The 15,466-nt window shown below is 44.4% G+C and overlaps 1 protein-coding gene across 3 annotated transcripts; it reads right to left on the bottom strand.

Moving 5' to 3' along the window:
• Positions 1-1,433: 1,433 nt before the first annotated feature.
• LOC144943733 (inositol hexakisphosphate kinase 2-like) lies at positions 1,434-13,657 on the bottom strand. 3 transcript variants are annotated; one of them, XM_078871514.1, is made up of 6 exons: positions 13,584-13,657; positions 7,389-7,670; positions 5,447-5,711; positions 4,392-4,561; positions 3,808-3,992; positions 1,434-3,014 (listed from the first exon to the last, which is right to left on the bottom strand). In XM_078871514.1, exons 2-6 carry the CDS (start codon positions 7,591-7,593, stop codon positions 2,499-2,501), a joined length of 1,341 nt encoding a protein of 446 aa, XP_078727640.1. In that variant the 5' UTR covers positions 7,594-7,670; positions 13,584-13,657; the 3' UTR covers positions 1,434-2,498. The 3 variants fall into 3 exon arrangements, with proteins under 3 accessions (XP_078727640.1, XP_078727638.1, XP_078727641.1); XM_078871512.1 differs by lacking the exon at positions 13,584-13,657 and adding an exon at positions 8,410-8,506; XM_078871515.1 differs by lacking the exon at positions 13,584-13,657 and adding an exon at positions 8,410-8,506 and having other exon boundaries at positions 3,808-3,983.
• Positions 13,658-15,466: the final 1,809 nt, after the last annotated feature.

Genomic DNA, 15,466 nt, shown 5'->3' with positions numbered 1-15,466 from the left:
TTCCGACACCAGATGAAGCGATGAAATCAACTCCTGTGCAGGTGCTAGGAGATTGTTGCAGCACAGGTCGTGAGAGATGCCAACAGCTCGAGGTTTTCATCGAGCAGTGGGTTAATCATGGCTCATGATGATGTTAGAAGTGGTCGGGGGTGCAATGGATAATACTAATCGGAATGGATCCGGTCTCTTCCTTTAAAAATAACCTAAACATACCCGTCTCTTTCAAGCTTCTATGATACACCATCATTTTGAATGCGTTGAGTTGGAGCTATATTATGAACACAAATCATACTGCATGCATATGGTGGTGTGCATGATCAGTAATTGATGTCGTGGTCTTTTGGTTATTATTTCAACAAGTCATGCATGTGTTACTCGTTCAATATATAGAAGACGTGCTGTATACACTATATCATATATATTGGCATATATATCTCGGAAGATGGACAGAAAATTCATCTCGGGGTCGATGATACTCATTTCCACAGCTGGTCTTAGTTCTGCCCACGTGACCGAGCCACGGAGAGATTCTGACCACCACCACCACGAAGCAGCTTGCACGCGACGGCTTTCACCAGGAAAAATGTATTGGCCCATTCTTCTCTACTTTTATTTTCTCCAGGTTGTGATGTTGCTACTAGCAGCAACATCCTTAATGCGATCTTCCCTTGGTAAACATTGAAAATAGCTCCCCAGGAGTTACGTTTTTTTTATTATCCCAAACAAGAAATCAACCACTTGACAATGGGTGTCTCCCCAATCCAGGTAGGAATGGTACAAAATTATCCTGAGCCCCAACACCATTGCAGGCTTCCCATAAACCTGTGCGACACACAGCCATGACTCATGACACTTCCCAGAAAACCCTGCGACAAGCAAGTGTGGCCACCCTCCCAGAAGCCCCTGCACTATATAGATGTCAAAGGCGACGAGGACATGCCCCCATATCAAAGTAACCTTGGCATTTCATGGTTCTTGAACATCCATCTACTGTGAAGGGGAAATGGCACGATGCTGCATCTTTGTGGAAAACAAATGAGGAATTGTAAAAGATCATTACTGTCCTGATGTCGTGTTCAAGGTCTTGGTTGCAAGGATTATTAATGGGCCTCGCCTGGTTACGTAAAAGGCAATTCCAAATCATTGAGGCCCTTTGTACAATATACAGTAGTACAACAGATGCATAAATGCCCACAAGCAAAATGACATTTGTATCGACTTGAAAATACCAAAAAAATCAAGTTTGCCTTTGTGACCTAGCTCTTTATCGGCCACGGCTCTGCTCCACGGAGATGAATAATTTGTAATATTGCCTTAATCTCATTTCGTTCAATGACGAATTTGCCGCACCTTTTTTCAAGCCAATTCTAAAACCACAGAAAACGGGATTACCACATGCGACGGGTTGCTGAAAAGACACGCGCAACAAAACGTACTGCGGTTTTCTTTATTATATAGAGAACTTCAATATATACGATCACTCAAATTTTCACGGAAGGTCAGACACCTGTGTCTTAGCCCCCCCCCCATTCCTCAATAAACATCACCCTTTTACACGATATAAATAAATATGCAAATGGAATATATATCGGCTTATATTCCACGTTTACAACGGGTGTGCGAGAAAACAGGGAAGTGCAAACGTTTGCGTTGCAACGACAAAAAAATGCTGGAGACTGCCCGCTCCATCGAAAACATCATTGTAAACACAACATCGCTTAGTTTGAATAACATTTAACTTTTGGTCCCTCTTTTTAGTGTCCTCACTTCCGAGACCGGAAAAGCCTCCTTAATTTAAGTAACACTCTATATAAGACGAACATGCCTCTCAGGCTGAGATATATATAGGAAGAATAAACTGCAATATACATTCTCAGAATGCCATTGTAATCTCGCAGAGTTCAACCTCCCAGGATAAAAATGTAACCCTTTAAAGCTCAAGTTTTCATTGTGAAATGCGAAAAAATAATCCAAATCGTGACCGTTTCATCAACTTGTTCATCAGAAATGAACCAGCAGGAACAGTATGCATCTTGCAGCATGCAGTCAACCTTCATGTCAAGTGTTGCTTCTGATAACACGTATAAAATGCATCCATCCGAGTCCATGCCTTTCTGAAACAATTCTGAAATTAAGAACCAACAATTTCAACAGTTTATAAGAGCCATTTACTAAGTGTTCTCAAACGTCATCTGCACATCTTCTTCGCACGCGATCCCAAAGTTGTTGTTGTTTTTTGCTTTTACTCCTTTACGTTGTCCGAATAAATATACCGCTGGTGACAGCTCTGAAAATTGTACGAGTCTATCCGGAAAGCAAAGGGTCCGACATCCAACAAGGTTTTAAAGAACTCTCCGCTACTTTGCTGGTGGAGCGACTCAACACCAGAGTTAACGGCGCCGTCTGCGCCAACGCTTTTTTTTCTTCCTCTCCTGTGCGTCAGGATCAACGACAATTTGCGCTTCAAAAACCACGGACGGTGGCGAGGAGCGCCTTCTTCAATCGCCACTCTCCTCCTCGTGCACAGAACTGCTGGGGCCCACGTTCTCATGCTCATGCTTGATTTGTTTGAGGATATGGATGAGGTTGCGCAGCCCGAAGATGTAATCGGAGTCCGGCCCCTCGTAGGCCACGGAGTCGTCGGTGAACTGCTGGCACGTCGTGTGCGCGAAGTCGATCATGCGCACGTCCACCTTCACCGCCTCGTCCACGCCGGCGCCGTCGCAACCGGGTTCCTCCCCTGCGCTATCGTTGGCCTCAGAGTTCGACGTCCAGCACTCCTGGCCCTCGTAGATGATGAGCAGGGAGCTGGAGTAGAAGCGGTACGAGTCCTGGCGCTCCAGCGCCACCCTGAGCTCCGAGAGCTTGCGCAGGACGGGCTCCAGGAGGTCCTTCCTCAGGCGCTGTCCGTTGTGGAAGAACTGGGTCAGCGTCTCCTTGAAGCCGTTCACCGACAGCTTGCGCCCGATGTACTTGTTCATGAACATGTGTTGAGCAGCGTCTACCCTGTACACCTGTTGTGCAAAGGAAACACATTTATACACGGAGGTGTCAGATCCAGCCAAAACAACCGTACGTGCTTATCTACGATAATGGTGAAAACTACAGAACTACCATTGTTAAGTAATAAATCTGACAATATATCAGAAAAGAACAGCGATTGCTACTGTTATCACAGGTGCAGACTGTATTCAAACAATGACCTTTGCACGGGTTCGTTCCAGTAAACGTTCACCAATAAAAGACCTCTCGGCTACGCTTTACGCCCACACACCAATAAACCACAAACGCACCCGTAACCAAAGTTCAGTCAATCCGTGAAAGATCACATGACCGGCTCACAAAACCGCAGTTTGAGAATGAGGTTCGTGAGAACCTACGGAGACGTCATCACCCCACCCTTGTAAAATCGTCCCTTGCAAGATTTTACGTGCCTACGTGCTATTTTGAGTGGCTAGTCAGCCCGAGCCATTTCTGACCCAAGTCCAATTGAACAAATACAACTTTTTCAGAGAATGCTTTTAGAGGCAAGTACAATTTCAAGGGGAAACAGATGTGTAGTGGTTAGCATACTGTGCCGCTAGGAACCCAGTCACAGCTAGCATTCGCGGCAAGCGATATCTGACCCAGGCTTTGTTACCTCTACCGTGCCCTTTCACCATCCTGTAACGATCACCATGGTGAAATATGGTCAAACAAACCCCCACGACCAACAGGGCACCGAGAGCTTTTCATCCAGCAATATTTATTGATAGAAGGCTGAACATGACTGAACGATTCTGAGAGCGCGAGCGGTTTGCAACGGACCTGCATGCCACACACGCGCACGCCCAGGACGGCCGATGTGCTCTGCTGACACTTGTGCGTCTGCCGCGCCTGCTTCTCCTCGGATGCGTCATCACCGTGCTGCCGCGTGCCCATCTTGAGGTCCAGGATGCACGGCCACTTGTACGCAGACACCAGGTTCTCCAGCAGAAGGAATCCTTCGAGTGCTGGTTAAGGTCAAATGCTTAATTTAGAAAAAACTATTCTTGTTTTAATGCAAATCAACCAGGGTTGAATGCCTTTACACATGAGCTCATCCACCGCACCACTGAGCTGGACTTTGAGAAGCAGCCGGGTTCTGGGGACCTATGGGGGAGCCACGGTTGCGAGATGTTAACTATCTTGACTGGTATACAGGAGGTCGTGGGTTTGATCCTGACCCTGACGCCTGTATATTTAGACTTTGCATGTTCTCCCCGTGCGAGAAGTTACGTGACCTCCACATTTAGACTCAACATGCGTTTAGAGTATTTGGCTGCAAGGCCGCTTTTGAAAAAAGCGCCAAATAGCTCAGCGGGGGCCTTAGCTGGTAAAATAACAAAATAGTTTAGTGTTATGAAGGATACTGTATTGGTTCTTGTGCTTTGAATTGTCCTTCATGCGCTGCAGCTGCTGCTGGTGGCACTCCATGCTCCAGGGGTTCCCGCGCGTCTCCGCTGGCAGGTTCTCCGAGCTGGAGTCCCGCTTGTAGTACGCCACCTCCGACTTCACACCAACCTCACAAGACTTCTCCTGCCTGCGTGCCCACAGCAACATCAAAAAACAGGTACATTTTTTAATAAATAGGCCACATTCTGCATGAAATTTTAGTTTGCAAGTTTAAAAACATTATTTACAGCACTTTTGTCAATCTCCTGTTGGATCAAGCCCCCCACTCACATGTCAATCGTAAGGGGTTGTTTGACCATTCTTCACCAGGCTAGCCAGTGTGGGTTAGTAAAACGGAGCCCAATGATCAGTTCAAATACCATTTGCCATTGGTGTCAGCTAAGGCCTGAAATTTTATTCGGATCATACGTTTCGTTGCAGTGAGTCGACCACTATACCACTGCTACATCTTTTTTGTAAATGTATCTGGAATTCAGGTATTCTCTAAAATTAAAGTCCTGGTAAATGGCTACTTTTGCAATTGCTGGTGTGGCAATTTTTTTTTCATGGGAATTGCAATAAAACCTACACATTAGCCCAAACCACACGACGCCCATGTCAAACTATACTCTATCCTTAAGTTTAAACTAAACCACGCAAAACACACCGTGTGTCTGTTCAATGGCTGGCTTGGAACACGATGTTTGAAACCCCGAGAGAAAGGGAGCTGTACCCATGATGAATTTGTAAAAATTAATTGTTTTCACCGCTTGCAGATGCAAAAGTCGGATTACGGTCAGATTTAATTAAAAATTAACTAAACGGATATTAAAATAAAATATTTCCAGAAAATCCTCTTTCATGTAATTACCTTGGCGATTACACAAAACATTCCTTGTGACTACAATAATTAAACTGCAGTGTAACACATTAGTCCCAAAGTTCTTGTTCAGGTTGCCCCCACCACCAACTCGTGCACCAGCGGCTACCACAACTTGAGCGAAGATCAAGAGGATTTCGTCACCACACGTACCTCCTTTTCTCCACCGAGGAGGACTTCTGCTTGCCGGCGTCGGTGTGCGGCTGCTGTTCGGAGTTGCCAGACGGCGAGGGCACGGCGCCGCCACCGTTGCAATTGTTGTTGTCCCAGCGCGGCTGCTTGCGCTTGGGCTGCCCGCACTCGAGCGAGTACTTGCGCTCATAGCGACCGCCCGCGGCCTCCTCTCCCTCCGTCTGCGGGTAGGCGATGAGGCTCGTCTTTCCTTCCTCGTCCTCCTCGAAACTGACCGAGACGATGCCTGTTCACGAGCGCCCGGGTTATGGGGGGGGGGGCGGGGGGGAATTGAAGAGGGCACAAATTTAGCGACACATTGCCGTGGAGCGAGAAAAATGCCGGAAGCTCGAATGAGATCTCGGCAAACAAACCAAAAATTAGTTTTCTTACCGTTTTAACGTCACATCTTGGAGAACAAATGTAAAGGGCGGGTTTTTTTTGATCCGCCCTCACATCCCGATGAAGCTATAACCTAATTTGAAGAGTGACACATGGGAACACAGGCAGCAAATCTGCACATTGCAAAAAAATAGAGGCAATATTTTCATGTAATGTGTTCCGTTAGTCTAACGAACTGATGTGCCATTCAAAGAACGACAAAGACGTTTGATCAACATATTGCTTTATTGACCACATTTGAAAAAAAAAAAATCCGTTTTCAAGTGCAAAGTGCTAGCCACAACCAAAAGAATCCGTTGATGCAAATGAGAAAATTGCACAGCAGAGCATACACAGGCATCGTTTGCAAAAAACAAATCGCAAGTTACAGTATGTTACAACATAGCAACAAGTCGTAAAATACTGTAGAGTTCAAACCCAGATAAAGTGCATTTTTACAGCAATTTGTCAATTACAAACGTGAACACAAAACAAATAAAACTGCCAGTGGCATGTGCAAACAATCAAGTAACTGGACATTAAGATAGCAATCAGCCTCAGATCCCAGTCACTTTTAATTATTTTCTTTGGTCCAAACACAGAAAGAGTTTTTTTCACGGCATTTATTCACAAAACCACCGAGAAATATTCCAAGCAACATCGTCACCATCATATTTACAATCCATATAACGTCACAAGTTTTTTTTGGGGGGGGAATAAAAAAAAAATCGCAAAAATAATTCAGCGTCGACCGCAAACGAAAATCAAAATCAACGCCGTCGTGAGAAAGTCCTTCGTTCTCGTACCATCGATTCGGCGCTCTATCTGTACCACCGATGGTCGCTTGCGATCGCGATGGAATATTACTGGAGCAGCAGCAGCAGCATCAGCCATGGCAAGACTCCAGCTAAAGTGGCAGGGCACCGTGCTGCCGCGGGCGACGCGAGCGTGAGCAGACGCGTGGCCATGCCATGCCACCACCACCCCCAGGCGCTGTTGTGTCGTCTAACGAGCGAGAAAAGCCACTCGGGGGGGGGGGCCGGCCACCTATAAGCCTTAAAAAGCGTTGTGGGGGGGGGGTCACCTAAGCCTGGGAAAGACACATCGCGCGGGAGACTCAAGCATATTACGGGGATCTTGCGAGCAGGGCGAGTGTGGTGGGTGAGTAGAGAGAGACACAGAGGGCTTTCGGGAGGGGGCCCCGGTGCTTGAGTGACGAATGTTCAGAGACATTTAAAACAAAAATACTCAACCAAGGAACGCCTCTCGCCAGTATAACTTAAGTAAAACCGGTTCGGCAAAGCTGGTCGTGGTATTTTCTTAGCGCACATGACCAGCAGGTACGAGGTCACTGGGAAAACCCATGACGTCAAAACAACAGCATCAGCAGCATCATCATCATCACCACCAGCCACGACTAAGAAGACATCAAGAAATCCGTACGGAGCGGCGGCGAGGGTGATGGAGAACGGGTTCGACAAGCAATTCGTTGCGGACGACGAAATCTGCGTTAATAGTCAGGATGGGAAATCGACAACCTCACCTTTGTACTGTGGCACGAAGCCCGCGATGTCGAGCGGCAGGCTCTCGTACACCTGATGCTCGCGCTTGATGAGCGGCTTGCAGATGGTGGCGTCGTTGAAGCGGAGGACACACGTGTGGCCCCCCACTTGGTGCACGAACGGCTCCAGCAGGACCCCCCCCTTGTTGATGTTGTAATTGTCCATTTCGGATAGGATCGGGCTCATTCTGGCCTCCCGAAACGCGCGGGTCGTTATCCTGAGAAGGGCTTCGGCTCTGTCGGTCACTTTGGGTTTGGAGAGGCCTGAGCGGAAACAAACAGCGTGATGTTAATTGTTAAATTGGGCGCGTGGCATTGTTTACAAAAAATTAATTGATAATTGTGCGAGTAAAAAATGAGATTATATCGTATTATTGGTTCTTTCGGTAAAGTCACGTAGAAGGGAAATAATAAAATAATATAAAACAATTAAAATTCTCACGTTTCGACTGCAACACAAGCAATCGTCATCAGGTGTGAAATTGTGTTGCAGTCGAAACGTCGTGAGAATTTTTATTGTTTTATATTTGTATTATTTTATTTTTTTCCTTCTACGTGACTTTACCGAAAGAACCAAGAATATGAATCCCTGCAGTCACGAAAGCTTTAAATCAAAATTTTATATATCGGTGACAGAAACCAAATGTCCAGCACGAAGGCAAATTTACGCATGAAACATGTTTTTATATCACGTAATTCCTTAATGGTTAAAGTGTGCCCATAATTGATTCGCGTAACACAATTACTGCGTTACGTACGCCTCGTAACAGGAAATCCAGACACGACAGTAACAACAAAAACCCTGCAGCGAACACAAAAAATTCAACGCACGTCCCCCCCATCGTCTAGAACGTTCATCAAACGCTGTCTACGTGCGCACCACAGCGATCGACATCGTGCTCGCACACAGCGTGTACCTCTAACAAAACACAACAGCAAAGCAATGGCATGAGATGGGGGCAGACGGCCTAGGGAGAACCCCCGAACAACAACGACAACGTACGGCGGGAGGAGGAAATCTTCTCTCCTCGCCCGCTCGCTTCAGTAGCGTTATGTAAGCGCTGGGCAACAGCGCAGTCAAATAAAGCGGCGCTCTGCCTTCGCCCCCTGTCAATCAGTCGCGTGACGTCACAGATCCTGCCCCGCCCCCGACCGTCGCCCAATGGAAACGCCCAACACGGCCTCGCGACACTCCCCCCTCGCCTCCCCATTGGGCGGCATTCTAAGTGGGCGGCTCCGCGTTCGAACGAGAGCCCTGGCAACAGCGGGAGCAGCCAATAGGAATGTGGCACAGATGTGGGGGGGTGGGGGGGGTGGTACCAAGACATCCCGCCCCCGCCCGCCTCTGCACCGTTTTACACGACTTGTTGTTTATTTCGGCACGCTTAGTTTGTTTTCACAAAAACACAAAAACCCATACGTACCATTACATAAACCCACATTAAAACATTTTTACGCATTTTTATTCCAGCACCAGGATTTTGGCGAGAGAGAAAAAAAAATACACCATAACGCCTTGTTGTTTTTGGCAACGTAATTAAATGATAGATTAATACCGAATCAATAAAAAAGACCAAACCTTCCAAGTCCACTACGACAGAGAGAACGTCGGCAATTCACGAAGCCACTGAACTTGCACATTCCCTGCTTGAGCAGGCCTCGTCGAGAGAGAAAAAGAATGCGGCAAAGGCCACGTGACACCTTTACCCCAAGCATCCCACCCCCTACAAACCCCCTATTGGATGACCTCACTTGTGTTTTTTAGCCCTTAAAGGAGAACTGAAAAACAACCCCGAGTTACCAAAAAAACACAAGGAGATCCCTCTCCACAAAAAAAACCCGACGCTATGCGTGAAACATCGATTTCATGTCACGCTGGTAAATACATGTTTTTGGCAATATTTGTGTTGTTATGTTATTGCCAAGCTCATGGGCACGCGACTTTGTATTTGTGGCCCATTGCAAAGGGTGTAATAATGTGCACATAAAAATGCCCCTCGAAATAAAAGTGTTGAAATAATGACTCATTTTTATCACGCGTTACTATAACAGATTGCCTTCCATAACAGGGATGTTGTAAATACGTGTAAATCTACAATGTACATAAAACGCCAAGACAATGCTTGTTTTTTGTACCTACGTAAATGTTTCATCAAATGTATTTGCATAAACACACTTGCAAAAGTGTTATGCTTGCCAAAATTAAGATTGTTTTTACAGGGTAATTCCCTTTGACATTCAAAGCCATTCCTATCACCCCTTGTTTGAAGCCGTTGCTAAGGATTATACTGCAAACATGCCATTAAAAGTATTTTTTTTTACCCGAAAAAAGGGGATTAGTGGATTGGGGTTTAACATGAACGGAAACCTAATGACAAACCCCCATTAGTATTAGTCTTCCCTTTGTTAACGACCACAACATTTTAATCGAAAAATAGAATTAGATTCGTTCGCAAAAAATAAACAGGCTTCAGCGGGCTATGTTTTTGCAATAAAGAAGCTATTATTGACATTTGTGCATAACTGAATGCCATAACAAAGCGATTGCAGTTCGCAAATATAATATTATTGTGGAAAACCTATTGAAGCTATTTAAATGTAAAAAAATATAGGCGATTGCGCAATTAACTTTTAAATACCATAGTGTAGCAACTTTTTAATATAAAGACTGTGAAATTTTAATAATTGTAAAATGCAACATATACATGGATAAACATGGGATTAGCCACGTGTATCATAAATATATGCAAAAAGCAGGCCTCAACACAACGGTATTTTCTGCACGAAATCTGACAATGGCCCTCTACTACGCAGAGATATTTAGTGGCGTATAGGTACAGTGCAGCATTTAGTAGTCTAATAAACATGTGTGTTGTCCGTGGTAGGAGATGGTGATATAAATGCTGAAATCCCTTGGGGGAAATATGGAGTACATTCTGTCCTCAACAATCCATTGTATCCCTTGGCAACACTAATGAGGGTTTGCAGTCACAGAAGGGGTTCAACAAAATGCCGAGCATCCTACAGCTGCTGCCCACAAAACAGCAACCACGTGCTGGCATAGCGATAACCCCTCTAACGGGAAATTCTAAAATAAACGTACAGTATTGTACGATGGATTGCTGCAAAATGACCAAAAAAATGCAACACCTAGTTTGGTAATTCAGCGAAAATAAAATGCTTTGTTATAACTCACCATTGCATTTTGCACAATGCTGGTTTAATTTGTAACAATTGTCTTAGAAAACAATGCAAAATAATTCGGATGTATGTTATATGCATACAAATGCACTGTTTACTTTTGTTCCTTAGTACGGAATTTGGCAACACTACATGAGATAATAAATCATACCAAATGCCACGTAAATCTACAAGGCCAATACACAAAGGAAAATGTGGTAAATATAGTATTGGGTAAATCCAGTCTAGAATAACAGAGGTAGTGGTGCCATCTCAAAACTGAACCTTTCAAATAACAAATTCGCTCTCTTTGGAACACATTAAAAAAAAACAAAAATATCAGCAAACATTGCACCGTGATAATTATCTCACAAACGTGTTTTAATCTGCCAATCCCATACACCAAAAACCGTACAAAAAACATGCGTGTACGTGGCCCGGCTATTGCTATATGACGATACGTATTAATTACCGTGCATTTCAACGTCTGGGCCACCCGGTGATTAGGGCCGGTTCCCAACTCGATGGTTTCATGCACGCAGCAGTATCCACTAATTTTCCGGTGGGGGATTTACCGAGGTGTGGTTGCCTGCGATGAAGTAACACGCTTTTTACTTCCTATTTCGCAAGTTCGATGCCATTATGCGCTCGTTATAAGATCCAGTGTCCAGAAAAAAACTTGATAACTTCCAGCGAACATAAGAACGCACACATTCTCGTGAATTTGTTGACAAATTGTTCAGGATTCTAGATTTGAAGCTTTCGTGACTGCAAGGATTCATACTCTTAGTTCTTTCGGTAAAGTCACGTAGGTAAAAAAATGAAATTAAAATTAATAAAAAAACTTCAGGGTTTTCTTCGCGAACCCACGCTGATCAGCGTGGCCAAGTAAAATCAAACATCTCCCACAACCACAGGGCATGGGGAGGCCATCATCCAGCAGTGGACTGATAGAGGGATTTAAACAATTCTTACGTTTTTATTACCTACATATCTTAACGTATTTCACAAAGTGCTGTAACATGTCTACGTAGGATATTCATTTCAGTAAACACACGCATTTTGTTACAGAGAGTTGCTTTTAAACAAAAACTTGCCATTACATTAAATAGATATTCCTCTTCACCAGGAAAACATCATTCCCCTCGATATGTTAACGGTAGGAATGAATGGTGTGTCTGTTGGTGTAGAATTCCCATATCAATTACGATACAACTCAGCTGTCAACACAGCAGGGTCCCAACAGTGACAGGCAATGCACAGAACTCGCCAAGGGTGGAATACCCAATCAATCATCACTATCAGCACCGTAATAGAAAGCATCATCACCACCATCATCGACGGATGGAACAATAACCACCATATGGTGAGGCTGCACCACTGTATTGGGAGGTCAATAACAGATATGTTAGGCACGAACTGTACGTGTCATAACAATAATAATATTACGACATTGTGTCAATCACTGTCACCGATGGATGCTCTCCCCCATGATGTGCGCGGGTCGTGGTGGTTGTTACGCTATACTTCATTCACGACCTGACATATTCCCACCACTGAATCAGGAGTGCCGATGGAGGGTATGCAAAGCCCAAGGCTATTTTTGAGATTATGGGAAACTTAACATTGGCTTTTGGCTCCGAGGTTCACCATATGGCAATTTGCCTGCAGGGTCGATAAAATTAGTACCAGGGTCGGCAGAAGCACGTTCACTCGTGGTTGGTTAGAGAATAGTTGTAACGCTGCCAACGGAATGTGGAACTGCGACTACTGTCCCTGGTGATGTTCATTTTAATACAATCAAAGACCACATTTTCATTCAATCACTTCCCAGTGTTTGAGTTGATGATGGCGCCTTGGATGGCATATCTATGGCAGAAATGTGCCACAGATGAATACAAATATATAAAACATTGCATTTACTGAAGTTCCTGTACAGTTAAGAAGTTTAATTGGGGGTTAGAGTTTCAGTTGAGGCTTGGTTTGAGGATGTACCTTTACGGATATTATTGAAGATTTGGGGTTCATGTCTTGGGATTTAAGGATTCAGGTTTAGGGGTTAGGGTTTTAAGAGGTTGGGGTTATGGTTTCGGGTTGGGGTTAAGGACGAACAGTACCCAAAGCCCACTTATCTTGCCCCGAGTACGGGGCAGTAGTGTCAGCTCTAGACTTACCACCGCCGGTTCCGATAGGCGAGTGAGGGGTGGTGGTAAGCGTGGTACAAGAATGTGTCATCTTGAACTTGATCAAAAGGACTTGTGGAATTCGGTTCTGACAATCAGCTGCGATCACCATCACCACCACCACGATCCCACAATGACACTCGGATGACGTCACAGTAAGGGCTGCCCCACCCCCACCATGTCCAGCACTTTGTTGCAGTGTGGTCCAGATGTCTTGTGACCCCCCACCCCCCCATTTAATTATCTAAAACGTAATATATTTGTTTGTATACCCAATTGGTGTGTAATGTAATGTAAGCAATATGAAAATGACGTCATTAAATATCAACACAGACTATAAATATTAACAATGTCCCTGTTAAGGGTCCGGCAAATGTTTTAAGGAGTTGAAAGTCACAAGACATTGACACCGTCACACACGCACACACACGGCGAGATACGGCGGTATCGTTGTCGTCGTTATTGTTGTTATCGCCACACACTTACGACGCGCCAGCAACTTAATCGCCCCTTTAAAATAACCACATACAATAATTCAAGCAAGGCCGCGGCCGCTGCCTGCCGATTTTCCTAAAACCCGCCGCCGCCCACCCAGCACAATGGGTGGGCGGGCGGAAGCAGCCAACAACGGAGGGGGCCGCGCCCAAAGCGGAAGCGAGACGGGGAATTTCATTTAGTTTTTTTTAATTCTAATCAACGCGTGCATCTTTCGGCGATTGTACGACGAGTTGAAGCGATTTAAAAAAAAAGGCGAGACGCGAAAGATCGCACGGGTTCGTGCGTTTTGACCTTGGCGGTGCGGTTAGTTACTTACAAGGCCTGAGCGGCAGCCGGCAGGAGGAGGTTGATGATGTGGAGATGCGCCCGATAACGCCACCATCACCCCACGTGACATGACGTCACTATTAAAAAAATATCTGAAGATGACGTCACCCCCCCCTGTCGAGGGGTGTGGTTTTTTTCTCTCACGCGCTGTGTTTATTGGTGAAGTGACGTCGGGCACGTTTGCTGGAACTCGCGTGGTGACGTCACGTTGTTGTTTTGTTGTTTTTGTTCATATTAAGTTTCGTGTTGTTTTATACTGGATATAGAATGCGATTAACTGCGGGGTTTTTTTTGTAATATTTGTACTTTAACTAAGCGTATAAGTTCGACGCAACTCAACGTTGGTCGTCACTGACGTTGATGAAGAAAAGCACAAACCATTGTCATTGCCGTCAACCCATTTCGGTTTACCCCGTAATTCTTGGGCAGGGGAATTGAATTTTACAGGTCCACATGTAGTCCAGCCATTTTAATACGGGTAAACATTAATGTGTTGTCTATTTGCTTGTGTTTCTCCCTTGTGATGGGACTTTGTAGGATGAACGTTGAAATCCACAGCAAGAAAATTTTTCAAATTTTTCTAATTTTCTTGCTGTGGATTTCACACCTGATGATGATTGCTTGTGTTGCAGTCGAAACGTCGTGAGAATTTTTTATTGTTTTATATTTTTATTATTTTATTATTTCCCTTCTACGTAACTTTACCGGAAGAACCAAGAATATGAATCCCTGCAGTCACGAAAGCTTTAAATCAAAACATTGCTTATATCTATGGGACCTTTTTGGCAGTATAAATAGTATGAAACAAATCATCAAAGGCTTTACTTAGCCTTTCTGGAAAAAAAACAGGTGTTAAGATGTTCAAACACCAAATAGATCACTTTTCCAAGGCATCACGTTTGCATAAACCACTTGTGACAAAAACATTGGAGCATATTTATTTGCATGTCTTGCTAGAAATGGTCAATCGTATTCTTTTTTTTTTCATAACAGTGCTTGTATGACAAGCTACACTGGCTATTGATAGACTGATGCCTGTCATAGGAATCTGAACTTTCCACATTAAATAGCCTCGAACCAAAACTATGATACAACAGTTGACATTGTTCATACATATACAACATCATTGAAATGGCAATTACGGCATATGACATTTTCAGCAAAGGTGTGGACGAGTGAGATCAGTTGTCGCATGGCTGGTTATTTGAGTTATATATTCTTAGCTGTAACATTAATCACACATTCCAGCAATGGCAATTGTCGGTATATGACGCGAAGATGTCAAGAGAGTGCGGGAACTCGGTCATTGATGAGTAAATCGTTGGGCCCTCAGTCGCATTGACATTCCAGAAACTGCGTCAGAGAAAATAACCTTTGCACCGGCCACTGTGACGATTGCCACTAACATACGCATCTACAGAATAACGTACATTCTACAGTTGTTAATGACACCTGTAAAGTTTAAGTAATGTGTATCAAGTTTTAACTTGCGGTACAGTATTTCCATTCGCTAGTGCGATTGTGGCATGCAACCAAAACTATGGATCACATGGTAAACCGCCGTAGTCTGCGCTCCTTCAACAGAGGAGGAATAGCGAAACTACACGAGCTTTTTTCTGAAGCCCTCTCTTAATGGCTATCAGCTTTTAAACATAATGCTGCCATAGGCAAGGAGTATAACATTAAAGAATATGTGCGGTTTTTTCAGGTAGTTTTTTTTATATGATGTGGATTTGAACCAGATTAGGTAATTGTGTGAGGAGTTCACAGATCTGTTAAAGATGTGTAAGCAGTCCCATCACTTAGATAATTATGGATATTACTGGCTGGGTCAGACATGGCCATGTCCTCTTTTCAACAAATTCAGCATGA

Source organism: Lampetra fluviatilis, chromosome 32 (genome assembly GCF_964198595.1).
Source record: "Lampetra fluviatilis chromosome 32, kcLamFluv1.1, whole genome shotgun sequence".
In the NCBI taxonomy this organism is placed as follows: Eukaryota; Metazoa; Chordata; class Hyperoartia; order Petromyzontiformes; family Petromyzontidae; genus Lampetra; species Lampetra fluviatilis.
This window is presented reverse-complemented; position numbering and strand designations above follow the sequence as displayed.

Coding starts and splice junctions, on each gene's coding strand:
- LOC144943733 (XM_078871514.1), bottom strand. CDS start 7,593: ATGAGCCCGATCCTATCCGAAATGGACAATTACAACATCAACAAGGGG. Junction 4,562..5,446: donor TCCTCGGTGGAGAAAAGGAG/GTACGTGTGGTG, acceptor GTGGGCACGCAG/GCAGGAGAAGTCTTGTGAGG. Junction 3,993..4,391: donor AAAGCACAAGAACCAATACA/GTATCCTTCATA, acceptor GACCTTAACCAG/CACTCGAAGGATTCCTTCTG.